Source organism: Meleagris gallopavo, chromosome 20, assembly GCF_905368555.1.
Source record: "Meleagris gallopavo chromosome 20, MGAL_WU_HG_1.1, whole genome shotgun sequence".
NCBI lineage: Eukaryota > Metazoa > Chordata > Aves > Galliformes > Phasianidae > Meleagris > Meleagris gallopavo.
In genome coordinates, this window is record NC_139423.1 from 1,751,174 (window position 1) to 1,771,603 (window position 20,430).

Consider the following 20,430-nt stretch of genomic DNA (forward strand, 5'->3'; position numbering starts at 1 on the left):
GACAGGAAGTCTGTCTTGCCTTACCAGCCTGTTAGAAGAGAGGATACAGCTACAGCTAGCCCAGACTTCACTGACAGCTGCTGGGAGCCTACGTAGTATTAAGCAGACAACGCAAGAATCTTACAGCACTTCTTAATTTAAAAACCTTCTTTATTTGGAAGAAGAGGAACTTTATTCTTTCTGCACATACAAAGGATCCTGGAAGCACAGGCAGAAGGTGATCTCTGAGCCGGGAGCTATCAGTAAAGGAAAAGAACTTGGTGTTACATCAGATGTCCTGACTGGAAAGGAATCTCTGCTTTGTTCTGATATGCTGGATGATAAGAACTGCAGTGCCTTACCTAGCCAAACATCTTTGTAATAACGTATGTATTTCTCAAGAAAGGAAACAGATGTTATCAGGTCAGTTGACCCAAGCACAAAGAACAACTTATTATTAACTCAACATAAGCAAAGGGCTTTTGGTGAGAGTGCAGTCCCTCTCTGCCTCCCTCCCAGCCCTACCACCACCCCTCCCACCAGCACTGCTGCCCTGGCAGTGACTTTGAGTGGGCGATTCCTCTTGGAGGACAAATTTCAAAAAGAACTGGTCAGTAACAGAGTGAGCTCCCTGACCAAATGCACTCATGGCCACTCGTCAGATCACAATGGAGAAGGAAGGCAGGATGGTTACTTTAATGGCGTTGTTCAGCAGACCAAGGAGCCAAATGAGGTCACCCACACTCATCTACAAGCAGTACCAATAGCATGAAGACATCAAAAGATCACCATAAATCTCTTTATCATTCCAGCATTCAAGCAATGATAGCAAGAAGCAAGGCACACATTTATCCACCCATCCTGCAACCACCAGATTTCCCTGCTATGCTCACTTTGGATGACGAAGACCAGCTTACTGCTGACTGCAGATGAGATCTGGTCATGAGAAAAGAATTCCTACAGTCAGGTCAGCTCCCAGCTCTGCTCCAGCACATCCTCTGATCACTGCAGCCACACAGACAGTTAATTAGGCATAATCCAGTGCAGCTCATTCATACAGGGTGATTCTGGAACCTTTCACCAGCTCCACCTGGGGCCCTGCTCTGTTTGTTACCTATCCAGCTCTACAGACCTGGGTTCACCTCTGGGATACACCTTACCAAGGATGCAGCTGTTTAACTCACATCTCATAACAACAAACTTAACAAGTTTCTGAGCTCTACTGATGACACCTAACCTGGAAGCCTTTCCAGACCACTTCCCAGTGCAAGGATCAGAGAACCTGGAATGACCCCAATAAGCAAATGAACTATTCACTACTTTCACCGATGCTGAGGTTCATTCATTTGGAGGATAAATTTGTATCACTGACCACTAGATCTCCACCATAGGAAAGCTCTTCCACATGCAGTACCACAAACCCAACCATCTTGATGCCCTGCATACCTGTCGCTCAGTTCACCCTCCTGCCCTTTCCCTGCAGAATCTGAAGTCACACTTCTTTCAAAACACCACTGTGCTACAGAGACTTCATTTATTTGAGGAAAGATGGCACCAAGATCCCCCAAAGGAGAGATAACATGCAACCTGAAGGCAAGATAAATAGGTTGGGATTGTTGAAAACTTTTTCAGAAGTTCTTTGTGACCTGCCAGAGGAAAATACATACCATACACATATTTACACCTGCCTTACAAATAAACACCCTGCTCAATGACCAACCCCAGGCAGCTGCTGCAGGTGCCTAAAGCTTTCAGACCCAGGCAGGGCAGAGTGATGCCCTGAGCCTCCTCTGCTTCCCAGGGCCCAAACTAGGAGACCCAAATTAGAATTGAGCGCTGCAGAGCTACAGCAACTGTCCAGTCTGGATGAGGAACCAGACTTCAAGTTTCAGCTTACAGCGTTAGGTCTGTAGATTGAAAAATTGAAGTATAGGTGCTTACTCACCTTAGGACTGCGTGATCAGCTGCAAGCTAGCTAGCTGCTTGAAATACAGTTCTGCTTTGCACAGGAACAGGATATAGACAATATCGAGCAACAGCAACACTGCCTGCTGGAATGCATGCTCTCCAGGCAAGGCTCCAGAGACAAACAGTAAAGCAGAGCTCTGACAGTGCTGTACACAAACTCTCCTTCAGGACACTAATTGTGGAGTTTGAATATTTCCAGATGCTTCCAAGCTTTAATCCAGTAATATATCACTTAATAATTTGGATTTTGGTATGCAGCCCCAGACTAAAGAGTTCAGCCTGCTTGCAGAGGCCTATTTGAAAGCTATGGTATATTCCTAGCAGTAAGCAACCTGAGAAAGAGACAGACATACGCACCTGTCTGACACTGTGCATCATTTGTGCTCTAGGAGTGCAGCTTACCAGTGCCACACAGGTAATGGAAAAGAGTTACCTCTCACTTTATCTGAACTCTCCAGACACAAAAGAAGAAAGATTCAACTTGCAGACTTCAGGATCACTCCCACTGATTGGTACCAGTGCTTCAGGTTCCCAAGTGCTGTCTTTCCTTAAAGCCACATCAAAACTGTGTATGTACCTGTACAATGGCAGTAGTGTCCAAACCTTTGTACAGCTCCCTAGCTTAACAGTCCAGCCTTGCAGTTCTCCCATCAAGGAAAATGATGTTATGATGGCTAGGTTGGTGCTTCCTGCTGCAACATCAGGAAAAGGCCTCTATAAAGAGTGGTTTCAGAGCACATCAGCAAGAGGCAGGTCAGTTCTCTAATGGGAGAAATGGAACAGTTTGCCTTGCTACAGTACCCAGGCTCAATGTTTATCTGCAGTTCCTCAAACACAGAAAGTGACAGACATTAGTCCACTACTACATCAATAATTAAGCTGAAATAAGCTTCTAGGCATCCCCTACTGTTAATTGCGGTGTAACCCACTAGTATCTTGCCTAGAAAACAAGACCTGTATCCCACGTTTGCAAATGTAGGGCCCATCCTCCAGATGGGAAAGCTGCAACACCACATCATAGTTCCCTTGTCCAGTTTTACCTTCTTAGGTTGCACAGCTGCTGCCTTTCACTCTCCACACCTTACTTAAGCCTCTGAGCTGGGTGTGTGTTTCTCACATACAGCCTTCCTCCCCTACTCACTGAGGTAACCTGAAATTCACACTGTACAGAATGGGATGTAGCTCTTCAGCCCCTGAGAAGCAGCAGCCAGAAGCTGTGGCCTGGAAAGGAACACATCCTCCACCAGGCACAGCTGCAGCCCAGCCAGCATCCGGCACATCACCATCACCCCCAGCCAGAGCAGTTGGCAGCCTGGAACCTGAATTAATCCAGATGTCTGCACAAACTGCTAGCTAAAATAATTCAGTCCTACGGCATCCAGCAAGCAGAGGTCAGAGACACCAGCAAGGGTGAGAGACATAGGGGGACAGCAGGAGCCTCAGCCTGACAGAAGCTGGGCTGGACAAGGACAGCAGCCCTGGCTGCTACTCAAGCAGCTGAAGGGCAAGATCTCTGTGGGGACGACAAAGGGAACACACATAGAGCTATTAAAGCAAAAACACTGCCCAAAACTGGAGAACAGCACTGTCTACAGACATTCTCTGCAGCCAGCCCTGCAGACAGGGAGCTCACCAGCACTGCACTGTCACATTTACAGCTTCAGACTGTTTAAAAAGAGAACAAACGATGTAATTTGGCAGCACGGGTTACGCCCCGCTCAGAGCTCCCACTCAGACTGACAGCACAGTGCAACTGCCCCAGCCGTGCCCAGCCTCACAGGGGACAACACGATCCCAGCCCTCGGCAGGGCACTGCAGTATTAATATCCCTCGCAGGGCCGCACAGCGGCACCCAGCCCACCTCAGGCTGCCTGCTGCAGGCGCTGGGCTCAAAGGGCTCTGCTGGATGTGAGCGCTCAGCTGAAGAGAGGCACCGTGTTAAACCAAACTACTGCATCCCTGTAGGCTGCTATGCGACCATCGCTAAAGGTTTGCTGAATGCATCAGACTTTGTATCCCTTCTTGCCTAGAGACGAGAGATTTTAATACATCAAAACTCAACTTGATCACATTTATGAGCCTTCCACAAACCAGAATTAACCTAAAAACAACTTGAGGTCGAAGCAGTCATCAATTTGAACCCAAGCACTGCTGCGTGTTACCAAGTACCAGAGCCCACACAACTGGTTCATGCTGGGAAGATGAAGCGAAGGTACAGACTCAAGATTCCTGCAGGGTCTGCTGTTAGCAGTCTGTAACAAAGTGATCTGAAGTTCTCCCAACTGGACCAGCACAAAAACTGAAACAATTAGAACACATCAGGTTATATAATTACAATCACTGCTTTAGGTTATGCTCTGGCCTCACAGGAGCGGTGGCATAAGAAGAAACAGGTTACAGCTTGAGACCTGCCCCCCACAGCAGTCTCTGCAGCTGGGATCTGCAGCTCATTTGTCCATCTTCCCCCTCTTCTGCCTCAATAAAATGGAAAGTATAGGGAAAAAAAAAACTGGGCTGCAGACCAATTATGGAGGTAATGCTTGTAATTCTAAAAAATATCTGCCGAAGTGTTTGTAACCACAATTGTGAGCATGTTTTCTTCCTTGCTGCTAGGAAAAAGCAGCATATGCAGAGAGCAGTAATTAGCAGGAAAGTTCCAGAAGCCCTTGGAGTTGCACAGCTTCCAACCCTTTTGGAAAAGTCTTTGCTAAAATGGAACTGAGTGGTGGGTGGTGAAAGTGATCCATATTTTGAGTTCAAAAGACTTCAGAGTTGAGTCTAAAACCTTCCTCAATGTGCCTCAGCATCCCTCTCTTCTTCCACAGGAACAGCAGAACCAGGCTAAGCCAAAACCAGCAGAATTTCTCAGACAGCTGCCTCAATCCTTGTGACCAAACGAGGTCAGGAAGCAGTTATTGCCACGACTTATGGAATATCAGTAAGCCACATTAACTGTAGGCCATGGCCCCTCCCTTCAGGAGAGCAAGGAATAGAGCAGAACACACGGGGCAATACATTTTGAATACGGTTTTTATAAACCCTAAGAGATACTGATGGTCAGCCTTAATGACAGATTAACAACACCCAAAGTTTAAATGGGCAACTCCTTCATTCCATCCTGGCAGGCACAGGAATGGCAGCCTTTGCACAAGGCAGATACTTCAGGGCCTGCAGCGTCTCCCCTCAGTTAATCAAACACCAGGACTACACAGAGCCAGTGAGCAGACAGACACACGGCTTTCCAGGAACTTCTCAGCTATTTGTCCACATCCATCAGTCAAATACAGCCCTGCAACTCAGATGTGACACTTTTCTCTCCTGGAGAAGCAGACAGGTGTGTCAAACTTGTGCAGGATCCACACCGTTCAAGTTCACTTACGCAATCCTTTTGCTTTAACAAAATATGTGTTAGTGAGTTGGGCAAGAGGTTCTCCTTTTCCCTTCTATTTTCCACCACGGAACTATTGAGACAAAAGCAGAGCTTTGTATTGCTGGGAGGTTTCATCCAGCCCTACCTCAGTAGTAGTACAGTCATCAGCTTGTTCTTCCCAATTCCTGCCCATGCTGCAAACAACTTACCTTCCATCCAGCAGAATGGAGGTATTTCACTCCCGATCTCTGCAGTCAGTCGCATTCCTATTTACTAAAACACTTCAGAGTGACTTAAAAATTCAAGATATTCCAAAAACTGAATCCAGACTGCTGCCTACCAAAGCACTGAAACACTTGAAGTGACCAGGAACAACCCTGACCTCTGTTTTGCACAGTCCTTAAGTGGTGTAGCATACCTTGAAATTCAATTCTGTAGCATACCTTGAAATTCCAATTCAGAACTCAAGAAAAAAAATAAGATCTTGCTCTGAAATGGAAGGACTCTCAGCAGTGTGATGATTAGTCACCTACTGAAGCTCTCATTTTCAAAGTGCAGACAGAAAAAAAGGGTAAAAAAAAAGAAAAAGAAAAAACCACATACATACGCCAACAGTTCTCTTCTTCACATCAGCCATGAGTCAAATCAGATAGTAAGTTCTGCCCAGAAACCTAATTTTGAACATAGCTGACGTGACTATGTATAACCTATATATAATCTTTCTGAATTGTGATCTTTAGTGCTTTGTTGATAACGAAGCACACAAATGAAGATGGAGAAAATGCTTCCTCCTACACCAGCAACTCCTTTGGAGCATTATTTGCAGCTCTCCATCAAAGCAGCTCTGTATTTTCCCCCTCCATATTATCAAGTGCAGCAACTCTTCCCCCTGCATTTTGCTTCCAGACTAAGTTCTGCCTTCTTGGTGATCTCCTCTGGCAGCCCCATCCCTCACCACCAAGCCAGACATCCATTTCAAGTATCTCCTTTGTCCTGGGGATGCAATGGAAGGTGACAGCTACAGCTCTGACAGCCAAAGCCACAGCTTCAGCCCCTGCTCTGAAGCAGCAAACTGACACCACAGCTGTCTGAGTCACAAGTGGCACAGCTCCCGATCCCCCCAGCTCCCAGCACAGCAGGTCAACAGGCAAAGAGTGAATTCCTACCTTCAAACACCATGCTGGACAGTGTGCGGGTCAGAAGCTGGCTCAGAGGGAACCCAGAACCTCATGAAGTAGCGAGGCAAGCAGCCTGCAGTTGGCCACAAAGCAGGAAAGCAACAAAGGTCTGGAGAACTTTGCATCATGCAAAGCTGATAGACCCTCACAAGCGATTCTTCCCAGTGGGTGCCTCTATTTTGCCATTTGATTTAAAGATTCTCACTCAGCCTGCCCTCTGAAATCATGTCTACCTGATGTTACTTAGAAACGCTGATCTAGAGCTGGAAGCTAGAAGCCTTTACAAGACCTGCACTCAGAACACCACTGCAAACAGAAAGATGTTCCCTCCCTCAAGCTAAAAACCCAAAGCTCGTGACCAAAGGCGGACTCCTCCCTTACAGCAGCATCCCCAGAAGGCACTGAGAAAGCAGTTCATCAGGCACAAGGACACTGAAGAACCAGCACATAACCAGTCTGAGCAAAGTCCTATTGATCCAAACCTTCCCAACCACCTCTCAGCCCTTGGGGATTCCCCTGAATACACTCACAACCAACCGCCTCCAGTCCTTGATCTACAGCAAGGAAGGACACTACTAACTACAGACTGAGGCTAGGGTTAAGGCTGGCCATTCCAGAGCAGAGCAGGCAGTCTAGAGTCTCAGAGATCCACATGATATATCCCTTGTATCCCTACCAGAAGAAATGTGGACATACCTAGAGAAGCATAAGGTTTGGATTTTCACCACAAAAATCAGCATGAGCACAGATCATCTGTGGAACTCGAGACTGTGTGGGATCATGCTTTACTGTCGGTGGGTTAGGGAGGGAAGCCCGTGTACAAGCAGCCATAATGACAGGCTTGCCCCATTTTTGGTGTGAATATAGTATGCTTCAGAATAAATTGCAAAAATAATACATTTTCTCCAGGAAAGATATTTTAATGTTCTTCAGCTACACTGAAAATAAACCTTATGGCAAGAGGCAGAACAGGTGATGTTAAAGATGGAGGAGGAAATGAAATCATTTTGTCTCCTCCACATGACTGGGCTCACCAGAGTTCACACTCCAACCACTCTTCCCAGCAGATCCCATACAAACCCTGCTACTTTTTGTCTTCTATGTCATCATGAAGAGACCAGCAATGAAGACAGGACCAAGTACAGACAACATACTCTCACAAACCACCGGTCTCCAGTTCTCCATTCATGCTCACCACTTGCACAGTAATACAGCAACTCAAGATCATGCCACTGGACAGATACCAGAGATGCTACAGGTTCTCTAACTCCCCACCATCCCTCCTTAAATGCTGCATGGAACTCTTCTCAATGAGACAAGCACCAGCACTCAGTTCGTGCAACTTGGCACCTGCTGGATGTGGTCAACTCTCCCTGCTCCTCCACTAGTTTCATTCTGAAAGTAAACAACAGATTACTAGACTTGTCAGTCAGATTTAACAGCTTGATTCCTTTCTAGGGACTGAAAGGAAATGACTCTACTCCAGAGAACAGTCTCACCTTCTTCCTAGAAAGGCAACTCTGCATGGTAATGGTTAGCAATTAATAGAAAGCACATCAGATTCATCATGACTATCTCAGCTGCTCAAGGTCAGCACTAAAACGAACACCAGTTTGGTTATTATCAGAACACCTGGGAATCCAGACATGCCTCAAACTGACTCTTGCCAAGGTCAGTTTCCTATAATTCACTTCACCAGCCCTTAACTCTGGCTTTTCATGCCGGATGCACATCAGCAGGTTACCAGGCAATAGCAATGGCTCCTGGGTGTGCAGCCAGCAGCAGCACAGGTGCAAGGCTGAGGAAACATAGGGATCCTTGAGAAAGAGCAGAACTGCACTACAAATCCCACCAGCTCAAGCTGCTGTTGAAATTTCCGTGGCCTGTTCTCTGCCAACGTTCAGCCTCCAACAGTACTCCTAACTGTGGTTCCTCCCCCTCCACAAAGTAAGCAGAGATTTAACTTCCAATAAGCCGTTATTCCAGGTGCATAGACACACACTATTCTTGGTAAAAGCAGCATCCTCCAGCAATGTTGCTGTGGCTCAGACCTCCAGTTAAGGCCAACAAATCCATTAGCTTCTTGATCCCAACCAACTTCCAGCTCGGGGGCGGGGGAGGTCACCACTAACACACAGATGCAGTAATCCTCCTACGTGACAGCAGTCCCTCAGTGCCAAGGAACCAAGATCCAGAGCCTGCGCCTCCACAGCTCAAGCATGAAAACAGAAAGCACCATTTTGGGAAGCAGGAGAGGGTTGGAAATAGGTGAGCTACCTGTAAGCTGTCACAAACTCCTGTACATGACAAGCTGGCCCCTGAGCAAGACAGAGAGGTTTTTGGTTTGTCATTCATCCAGAGCAACACAGCAGCACATTTGACTGCATGAAGAGTGAGAGGTTCTCAGCACCAACCTCCAGAACGATCTGCGGAGACACTGAATGCATGGAGCCCTTAAATGTCCAAGCGAGCACCAATGTAAGGTCTACACCTTTTAGCTCTTGTTATAAAGGAATATTGGTAGAGAGGATGTAATAACTTCCATAACTAGCACTATGATCGATACACACATAGAATATTTGACTTATCAACTTGTTTACTTTTAATTCTCAATCCAGTCCTCACTAATTATCCATTTAGTTTACTTATAAGCTTAGAGGAAGCATTCCAGAAGCATTTTTCGCTGAGCTCAGGCTCTTGGTGGAAGGCCTTGGAATGGCAAAAAGCAAAAACCCACACAGAAGTGAACGCAGAAGCACAGGTACGAAGAGATCTATTAAATCCAAACATTACCAAGGGTCCTCTGATGCCTAAGTGGACAAGAGAAATGAGCCAACCAACTAGCAGAACTACATAAAAATGGATTTAAGCTTTAGAACAAGCATTTATTAAAGTGAGCCAAGTGTTTAAGCAGATGTTCCAGTCACTTGAGATAGAAGGGCTGCTTGTTGAGCCCAAGTATCACCAAAAACTACGAGCCACTGTGCAGTCAGTCCACCAAGAGACAAGGAGCTCCTCTGAGCTGCGTGCCACAGACAGCACTCAGTGTTGTTCAAGGAAGAAACAGCCCCAATGCCTTTGTGATTCCTGACTCAAAAGAAAGATGGTAATAAACCACATCTTTCAATTAGTGCTTCGAAACTGCTGAAAAAGGAAGCTTTATCTTATTGATTTTAAGTACTTGAACACATTCTTTCCTGGCCCACTGAGTTGATATTAGACATTCTGCATTCCTAGCACTTTCCAGCTTTTAATTCGCCTCTTATTACCATTTTTAATAGACAGCAAGTTAAAACAAGATACATGTTTATTCATACGAGCAATTAAAGAGCAGTTATTCAGCAAAGTTAGGTTTTGTAATCTCTCGGTTCAAACAAGCCATTTGATACCATTCACTGTATCAGTTAAGCATGTCTGAGGCAAGTGCTCTAATGAGCCGCATGAGCTAAGCACCCAGAGCTGCCATTTAGCATTCTATTTTTGAAAGATGCTTGCAGAATTATTTCCATAGGAGAAATTTTTATTATTTGTTTTATGACAACAGAGTTCCTGACCTGCACACAGCATGGAAAAAGACACAGGGCTAATCTAAATGCAAAGGACACAAAGCATTTACGTTATCAAAACCAGAGCCAAGACCCACTTCCTCCATTTCAAATAAGTAAAGGAATGGCAATCAGATAAACTTCAGCTGAACGAGCAACCGTAATGAACCCAGTAATTAGTACTTACATAGATGAGCCCAGAGTAATACCGATCCTTTAAATTATGCAATACAGAGGCTTCATTTAAACAGGTTAATTCTGCCATGTCTTCCACCTTTGAGAACTTGGGGGGATTCATCTTCTGAATGTCATCTTTATTGACTAGCGCTTTCTTTCCATTCTCTGCCAGTTCAACCAACACTTCGTCCCCCTTTTCCTCCTTGATGCTGGCTGCCTCAAAACCATGGCGTTCTGAAGGAATCCACACCAACTTCTTGGCAGTCCAATCAGCCTGGGTGGCAGGGTTGTAGATGACAGCCCTGTCCACAAAGAGGTATCTCTCAGGATCTTCCTGCCCAGATCTCTGTGCCATTGTGGGAAGGGAAGGTGTCCTCTATCAGTTACCCTGTGCATTGGAAAGGAGAAAAGCAAGCAGCACGTTACATATGGCACTCTTATCCATGAACGGAGCTGTGACACCAATTAAATGGTCCGCCACCAAGTCTGCATCTTCCCATGGGTGATGGCATAGTGTGAAGGCTTTCCATAGCATGAGACTGCCATACAACCGGGAGCCCCTGTCAGCAGTGGCCCTCTGAATAATTAAATCACTGTCCAGAAGTCAGTGATCTTTCACATATCATCCCAGACCCGCTACAGAAAAAGCAGCACAGACCAAGTCCAGTTGTACACCAGCGAGAGAGACACTGCAGCAATGGCAAGAACCGTAAGAACAACACGCACCTATATTTGATGGCTAAAAAAAGGAGAGGTGATTCCAACGTAAGCTTGCCAGGAAGCACAACTTCTACTGAATAGCAAATATTATACATTAATTACATTCGACACACAGCTAACTTCAGTAAAGAGCAGAATGAGTGACACCAGGCCGTTTACTTTAACAAAGAGTTGACTTTCAACTACAAACAAGAACTTCAGAAGCTCCAACAAGCCTTCAAGCTCATCGTCATCCTAAAGCTCTAAGACTTTGCACTTTTACAGCCCGCTTCTGTTGCCAACTGTGAACAAATGACGTGACCACATTAAGAATAAGGAATGCCTGCCTCTCGAGTTTACCTCGAGGCACAAGGCAGCAAGTTGAGTACTGATGTTGGATTTTCCAGCAGCTTCACAGATGAAGGTGAACGAAAAACTGCTGATGGGAGCTTCTGCACGCCCATTTTATTAAGTGCATCTATTTAGGAGGGAGGACACGGCACCCTCACTTAGCAACACCGCTACATCCAGGGCCCGTGGGCTCTGCAGGGCTATCTGCAGCTCCCAAAGAGCAACAAGGTCAGGGCAGACACCTCGCACAGATCCGCCTGAGCGTTCCCTCTCTCGCTACGGATGCTGAATACCACCGGAGCGCACCGCGCGAGCCGTGAAAGCAGGGAAGGTTTTGCAAACCGCATTCGTCACCACGGCACGGCACCTCCGCATCGCGCCCAAGGCGCACGAAGCGCAGCGCTCGTGGTCCGTGCGCGGCGAGGAGGATCGGAAGGTCGGCGAAGCTCAACGCGAGGCACGGAACCCTCGGCGCGGGAGCAGAGCGCTCGCTACAGACCGTCTAATTCAAACCCAGAGGCGATGACTCAACATTTAAAGCATTCCAGAAAAGAGCAGTGAAAACGCCGACAGGACCCCGTGCGGAATAACCGCAGCTTTCAGCCAGGAAAAAGCAGCGAGCAGCCAAGGGAGGACGGGAGGCGACGGGAGCCGCAGCGCCGGGCCTCGGGGACGCGCGGGGCCGAAAGAAGCGCGGCGCAGCGCAGCGCCCACCGCCCCGCAGCGCCGCTCCCATCCCCGCGGCGCACAACAAAGGCCGCCCCGCTCTTCGCCCCGCGCCGCGAACAACGGCATTTACATGGAATACCCAAATGAGAGCGGTTCCCACGCAGGGATCCGGCGCTGCCGACGGGAGGAGGGAAATAAAATAAAATATATAAAAAAAAAACCGAAGGAATCGAGAGAAGCGCTCCGGCCTCGAACAAAAGGGCGCGGGGCCGGGCCGCTCCGGGACCCTCCGCAGCACAAAGGGCGGCGATCCCCGGCCCGGCCCCGCGCGGCGGCGGAGCGGCAGAAAATGGCCACCTCCCCTCGGCGCGGTGCGGGCGGCCCGCGCGGCACAAGGGGTCTTTGTGTGCCGGACCCGCGCCTCGGCGCCGCCCCCGCCGCGCCGAACCCGGCCGCCGGCCCCCCCCTCCCTCGGCCGCCCCCCGGGAGCGGGAGATGCCCCGGCCGGGCCCTCCGCCCCACCTGTGCAGCGCCGCTCACCGCCGCGCCCGCAGCTCGCGCCGCCCGCCGGCTCTCAGCACCGCGCCGCTCCGCCCCTCGCCCGCCGCGCGCCTTTAGCGCCACACCGAGCCCTCCGCCCCCCTCGCGCCGCCGCCGCGAGCCCCGCCCCCGCCGCCGCCGCACGCCGCGCGCCCATTGGTTCCCTCTCGCGTCCGTCCGCCGCCGCTCGCTCGCCCATTGGCCTGCCGCGCGGCCGCTCCGCGGCCACGGCCATAGCAACCTCTGCACGCTACCCTCCAAACCCCGCCTCTTTTCGCTCCGCCCCGCTCGAGACTCTCATTGGCCGCTCGGCTCCAAATTCTCCTCTCACTGGACGCTCGCCACGCCCGTCGCGGCGGGCCTCGCCCCGCGCTGCAGCACGCCCGGCGGGGGGCGCGGCGCGCTCACGGCGCTGCAGCGGGCGGTGCGCGCGGTGCCGCAGCGCGGGGCGGGCGCGCGCCTCCCCCTCAGAAGGGCCCGGGCCTGGCGGGCGGCGGCCCCGCGGAGGGCAGCGCTGGAGGTGCGGGGATCCCTCCTGTCTCACAGAGATATGAGGGCGTTGACCCGCCGCGGCAGCCCAGGGCTCTCCCGGCGGAGTCCGGTGCTCCCAAAGCGGCACAGCGCTGTGGCTCCGTGCGGGGCTTGGGGTCACGGCTCCGTGGGCTCCCATCCCTTCCTCGCTCAGCTCCCACAGAGCAGCAGTGATGGGTGGAAGCACGCAGCACACACACGTCCTGCTGCTGCGCTCACAGAACTTCCATTTTTAGGCATGTGGCGTCTTTTAAAAGGAACAAAAAATAGAAGCATCGTGGAGAAAACTCTGCCCTATGGCATGCTGCGTGATGACTTGTCTTTTAGAAAGTGATTTCTGTGGAAAACCTTTGGGGATCCCACAGATGTCATGTAGCACGAAGTTCTTCTTATCACACCATTATTTATATGCAGACCGGTGTTTGGAGGCACTCCCCACATCCACCACGTGTCTTTAACACACAGAGACACTGTTGTCTTCTCCAGAAGTCTGTAAAGAGCAGATAGAAACCATTTTCCATCATAGAATCCCAGAATGGTTTGAGTTGGGAGGGACCTGGCAGCCTCCGAGGGCTGTTTGCCCCCAACTCAGGGCCCACCCGCAGCTCTGAACGGCTTGTGTTGGAAGGGACCTCAAGGATCACAAATCTCCAGCCTCCTGCCACAGGCAGGGCCACCGACCTTCACATTTAATACCAGAACGTGCAGGCAGGAGAGCAAACTTCTGCATGGAGAAACCCGGTGACCAACATGCAGCAGCTGTGTGTTGGGTGTCACATCCCTCCCACATCCAGCAGGAAGCCAACAGCCCTCATCCTGTGCCCTCTGATGGCTGCTCCCTGCATTGTCCCCTTCCTTGCCCTGCTTTTGGCTGCGGCAGTGTTTGGGCACATCTCCAGGGCTCGCAGCCTGGCTCCGGGCTCCCTCAGGAACCCCCAGCCTTGCTAAGCAGGACGGCTCAGCACCTTTCTGGGTCAAACTGTCCTTGGTAACTTCAAGTACTGAACAATACCGAGCCAAAATTAAATATTTAAATGCAGGATTTGTGTATGCGTGGATGTGATCTGTGCTTGGTGGTGACAAGGGACATGGGAATAAAATCCATGTGAATTTGGTTTCTAATTTGAATCCTGGCTTGCTGTGTCTCCGGGCAGATGCAGTTTCTTTCCATCCCTTCAGTCTCCATGCAATAACGAGGTTTCGTTCTCACCTCGGCCATCTCAGTGGTGAGATCACATCGTGCTTGATGTGTTTTGACACCTTCAGAAAGAAGGCGTGAGGAAAAGGCAGAAATGCTGGTGTAAAATCTGGCAGCTTTGTTACATAGGTTCAAAACCCAGACAAGTGTGTTTGTAGGAATAAAATAAAAGTTATTCTACAATAAAACGACTTTGTAGTAAACATGTACATGGCAGGAGCTTGAAAGGAATTGAAAATTCAAGCCTCGTGCTTAATGCTTGAGATTCAAAGCCTTCCAGGATGTAACAAATTACAGTAAGATGAGGTTACACTTATTTCTCGAGGCATGCTGTCCTCTAGGGCCATGATGTTTTTTTAATCACATATGTCAATAGGAAACGTTCCGAAACAGGAGGTGTTCTCTCAGCATGGATCAGCACGAAATATGAGTTTCATTGTCTCACCCACCATATATTTTAGGCCTGGAGAGTTTAAAAACTTAGCTAAATCAGGAATGGAAAGTCTGCTTCTTACTCACAAAGGGGATTGCACAATAGTTTGTTGGACAGGCTGCTGTGAACCTGATGTCAGATCAGCAAAAATAGCCACCTCTGCAACTGAGGCAAGGCCCAAGCAGCAGAGTGAAGGACGGGTGTTGTGTCCCAGCGAGCCTCCGACAAGCATGAGGCCATGTATGACGGCTTGTGCAACACATGGGATGTTCTGCAGAACTGCTGCCTTCAGAGGAGAACAGATGACGTGAAGGATGTGGGATGAGATTGGCTCGTATCAACCTGTTGCAATCATGCTGAGAACGAGACCCAGGTGGGGACCTGTGCTTACCTGCTCCTTGCTTCCTCTCTTCCTTCCCCTTTCTTCCATCCGTCACGTTGGCAAGGAGCAGAGGTTGGGAAGGTAGAACAGGATTTTCACCACCTCGCCTTCCACCCTCCGCACTGGGTTTGGCATGCATTTCTCTTCCCTCGAGGAAAAGGAGGGCTTGTTCACAAGCCTGTTAAAAAACCCGAAACCTGAGCCTCCCTTTCCCTGGGAAGCAGGAACGTGTCTGCGAGATCTTTCCTTTCCTCCTCCCGCACAGCTCACTGTCTGAGATTGGCCCCAGAGCACCATACTGCAGGGCTGGGAGCTGCTGGCCACTGCTGGCTGGCTGGGAGCAGGCAGATCCCCAACAGGATCCTCCTCCTGCTCGTATTGCAGCAGTGCTTCCCATTTGCTGCGCTGTTTTTAAAAGGAAAGGATTCAGCCATTGGATAGTGAAAAGGGAGAAAGAAACATTTCTGAGGCATCAGAGGATCATAGGGTACTTCAAGATAGAACGGACCTCAGAAGACCACCTATCCCAGCCTAGCTGTGGTGTCGCAGATTTCAAAAACGATGAAGAAAACAGTGGCATTTTCCCGTGTATCCACCTGTACAGGGCATGTTGCCTGGTGGGGCTCTGCCTCACCCAGAACCAGCCTCCACCCAGCACAATTGTGATTTATGTGCCTGGATGCCAGCAGGATGAGCTCGTCTCATCTTCCTCGCCCAACACGAAAGATTTCCCTCTTTCAAATGTAGGGTTCATTGGCAGTGTGCTCCCTCGTGCACCACCTCCGTGAGCACAGCTGATATGTTTCTATGTGTACAGCAGCCACCTTGGTTGCCCTAGCAGTAGATCCTATTTATTGCCTGGTTGTCTTCTCCCTGTCCTGCCTGCCCCTCTCCCCACACTGCCACAACATTTTCTGATCTGAAGTGAATGTCCCATTCATAGCTGGGCAAAGCCAGCGATTGTTCTGAGACGTGTCACATTCAAAAGTTCCCATACCCAATGCCCTCCTATGCCCTCGACATCCAAAGCCTTGGCTGTGTCGACAATTAGAGAAGCAAAACTGGGACACAGGTACAGGGCTCATGGTAAGAGGGGTGAGATGCTGAGAGCTGCAGGGAAACTTGGGCCAGGCTGTCTTCAGCTTCAGGGGACCGCTGGACACAATCAGTGCCAGAGCAGGACAGGACCTGCACTGGGAACTGAACTCATCATTGTACATCCCAGCTCCAGAAGGAAAAGCATTCCCAAATCTCACCTTGTGCTCAGACACCAGCTCTTCCAACTCTCCCAACTCTTTAAAACCCAAAGCAAGCCACAGCCTTGCAGCACCAACCATCACCCATTGCACGCGGCAAGTAATGGCGTGCAGGGTTTGCCGCGGTGATCTCGGCGTGCCGGGGAGTTTCCCAGATTCAGCCAGAGCCTCCTGCCCAGCTCCATACAGCCTTTAATTGGAGCTGATTTACGGCATTTTTATTGCTGCCGACAGCCAGCAGTTGGCACAGCAGGCGGCTTCAATATTACTTTTGCATTTGTTATTGAATCACCAGTTGGAAAGTGATCACGGGGCTTTTTATAGCCGTGCTGCTGCCTGCTCACATGAGCATCCTGGCACCCTGACCCTTCTCTGGTCTTCACATAAATAATTCTGGCCCTCGGGCCAGTGTCCAGGTGTCCTCGAGGAGACCCAAATTCTAGTTGGGAGGTACTCGTTGCACCAAGGTACCAAGCACTCCTTGGTGCTTCCAGGCTCGGTACTGGCTGGAGCTGTGCTTGGGAACAACCCAGCTGGGATGGTGGCTCCAGGTATCCCCAGTTCAGGCACATCCCAGTGCCACCAGCACGGAACAGTGCAGATCAGGGCCAGAGGTGCACATCCCAGCTGCCTGCATCTCCCACGTTCAGTGGGATCCCATTTCTGTGAGTTATGCCTCTTTTGCTGCGTAGTCTTTTCTGTTCATGCTGACGCATCACTTCTTGGTCCTTCAGGCATGAAGAATATCTGTCATCACCCAGTCCACCATTGTGCAAGGGATGAGATAAAAGGGGAAAAGGAGGTCTCTTTCCATTATCACAGCATTTTATCATACCACACTCACAGATCTGGTCTGTACAACACAGCTGGTCTTTATAATCCTCCTCTGCTCCTGTTTTATCTTTGGCTTCAGAGCAGGACAGCTGGGGCTCTCCAACACCAGCATCCCGCTGCTGGCTAAGGCCAGCTGAGAACCCCTCCCCTGAAGCCCACTGATGAGTGCAGTGCATTCAGGGTTGCTCCTGGGGATGCTCTTGCCAGATGCAATCCTCCATCTCACACCTATCGCAGCAAATCTCAGCCCACGTGTGCCAGTTGGGTATGCTGTGCAGGGAGCCCTGACAGCCGGGCTCACTCTGGGATGTAGCCCCCAGCCATGATCTAATTCAATTTAATTCAATCCCATTTAATGACTGACTGAACCCTACCCGTTTAATTAGCAAGCCAATACTCAGCTATCAGTAGTCATCGACCTGGGAAAGATTTGGCTCGTGTGCCAAACCCTGGGCTGGAGAGAGGGGATGGGAAAATCAATCTCTGCTTTGAGTTCCCTGGGGGCAAGGATGAGCAGATGTGGGAGCATTCAACCCCCGGCACAACACCAGGTTGTGATCTCTGCAAATAGAGCACGGGGAGTCAAACACAGGGAAGGGCTGGCAGGGCTTGGGTACCACCAAATGGCTCCCAGAGGGACTGAAATGCCAGTCCTGAGGAACCACTCCCATGGAATGGCAGCAGGGGCTGAAAGAGCACAGCTTCCCAGGAAGCAGAATGCATCCAGCATGGCTATGATCCGTTCCCATCAGCATCACCCCGTTCTCATGGACATCTCCCCAACACAGCTCCATTTCTGTGAGCATCACTGTGTTCCCTGACTGTCTCCCTATTCCCATAGTCATATCCTCAGTCCTGTGATCATTCCATGGTCATCCCATTCCTCTGATCACTGCCCCATTCCCATCATCTCCCCATTCCCTGCCCATCTCCCCATTCCCACAGCCATCTCCCCTCTCCCATGGCCATCTCCCATCCCTGTGATAATCTCCCCATTCCTCTCATCATCTTCCATCTCCATGACCATCTCATTTTCTGTCATCTTTCCCCTACTCCCATGACACCCTCCTGCTTTCATGCAGGTAGCATTCCCATTTCCCACCTTGGTGTGGGTGCAGTCTGTCAGGCCATAAAGATACCGGGGTCTAACTTGCATTCCTCAGAAATTGCTCCAAGCTCAGACATGCAGATGAAGGCCAGGCACCATAGTGACAGTGCTTTGCAGAGCCTTAGGAAGAAGATAAAGGTGATTTGCAAATGATTTGATTTAATATTTAATCGGACTTGTGCCTTTTCTCACCTGCTTAAGATGGGTGAGATTGGTCTGACTGTTTGAAAAGGCTGTTTGCAAAACAAACATGCAGGCTATTAATTACCACGGATATAACCTTGGTCTCCTTTGACTTTGCTGAAGGCACTGCAGGAAGGGCTGCTCCTGCTGGAGGATGAACCCTACTGCGTTCTGCCAGCTGGGCACAGCTCCTGGTGTGAGTACCCGTGTGTCATGGGAGAGCTGCAGAGCCCACAGGTGCCACAGATGGGGCACTGTGCTGTGAGCTGATATAGGTATGGTTATTCCAGAACCAGCATCTCATCACTGAGCGGAAACTAAACCTGATCCTGGGAAAAATAAAATACCCCTTTTTTGCATCGTTCTCTGCTCAGCCTCCACAGATGCCTCGAGGACAGCTTGGATGAGTCAAGAGATTTTTCAGGGCAAAACCACGTGGAAATGAGTAGAGAGGGAGAGTGCTTTCACAGTTCTGTGTTTGAATAGCGCCCACTGAGAAGTGGTGGCTTTGCGTGGTGCAAACACTGCCTTAGGGTGGAACAGCTCAGGAGGGCCTGCAGAGCTCCAGGCTGACAGAAAGCACCGAATCTCAGCCCTGCAGCAGGCAAGGAGACTGCACCCAGGGACATTAGTACATCAGCAGGGAACAGAGTGACCCTGGGGGACAGAGCACCAGGGTGGCTCTCCCAGCCCCCAGCCCAGGCTCTCAAAGGAAGCAGTTATAGGGCTGCAGAGGGGCACCTGGCACTGGGTCCATCCCCATCCCCCATCAGGGCCCACAAACCCTTACTGTTCCCACTGAGGGCATCGTGCTCCCCATTATCCGAGCAACACCTGGATGCCAGGAGCACCCCTGCCCCACTGCTCCCCCCTCGCCTCTCCTCCCAGGAATGCAGCGAATGCAAAAGCTGACAGCTGCCCAAACCAGCTTTTACCCTTATATAGTATCTGCTTACACGCTCCCTGCCGAACGCCGGGCTGGAAAAGCCTGATGGTGATGTGGGAAGATAAAGGGCTGCAGCCACAGTGGGGATAAATATTTGTCATTTTCCATCGCTTTGTAAGAGCAGGCAGTGAGGAGCTCAGGAAACCTGCGATTAAACCGCATTCCAATCTGATTAACTCCTGCCTGCCTGCTGCTGGCACTGCAGGGGTTAATGCTACTGCATCACACAGCAAGCTGTCAGCGGGCATTAATCGGGGTGCTGCACGGTGCAGGGCTGCATGCAAATCACCAGTGACAGTGGGAAGCAGCAGTGTCCTCCATCAGAGCCCCCCACCACACACTGCTGTGCCCCAGCACCTCAGTCTGGCCCGAGCCCTTCCAGCATCACTTCAGGGTCCCTGTGTGTTTTGGTGATGCTCAGCAGAAGCACAGAGCAAAGCTGGACCTTCCTGTGACCTACCAGCCTCCCAGGCAGGCTGCCCCAATTCCCACTGGTTTTTACTGGGCCGGTTGCTGCTCTTCCAGAGCTGCTGTGGCCAGATGTGCCCCTGCTGCAGGAACGCCCACCTGGCAGCATCTCTGGTGGGAAGGTGTTGGGCAAGGGCACGGATCTGCCACGTGCTCGGTTTGGCTCTCTGCATACCCAGCCCCATCACCCATTCCAAACATCCCCTCCATAGGCACAAAAGTTCATTTTTCCCTCATTTTAGTCCGTTGGCTCTCTGCTTCTCATTTGTGCTGAAGACTAACCGCAGCCTGCACGTGTAGCGGGCTGAGCGTGTGCAGGCAGGTCAGCCACCCAGAGCCATGCACAGAGCTCTGTGCAAATGCATTTGTTATTCCTCCCCGTTTCTCTGCATGGAGCTGCTTTCATTGGGGCTGCTCAGCTGTAACCCCCCCATCCTCCCTCTGCCCCCCTCCCCCCCCGGGTGCACCACAGGTGCTGTGTGCCGGATCTCTGCATTCCTGGCATGCCTGGAATTCCTTGATGCTTAACCTCAGCTCCAAATTTCCTGGATTTATAACATTTGGTTTTAGGTTAATAGCAACCAACTTGTAACATTATTCACTCCAGACTGCTGC

The 20,430-nt window shown here is 50.3% G+C and overlaps 1 protein-coding gene across 3 annotated transcripts in view; it reads right to left on the bottom strand.

The window, feature by feature from the left end:
• Window positions 1–10,572, bottom strand: part of MYH10 (myosin heavy chain 10) — a 91,221-nt gene extending 80,649 nt beyond the window's left edge. For all 3 annotated transcript variants that reach the window (XM_085240191.1, XM_085240190.1, XM_085240189.1), the window contains exon 1: window positions 10,228–10,572. In XM_085240191.1, coding sequence (XP_085096317.1) covers window positions 10,228–10,572 — 345 coding nt within the window. The remainder of the gene's footprint in view (window positions 1–10,227) is intronic.
• Between the last annotated feature and the right edge of the window lie 9,858 nt (window positions 10,573–20,430).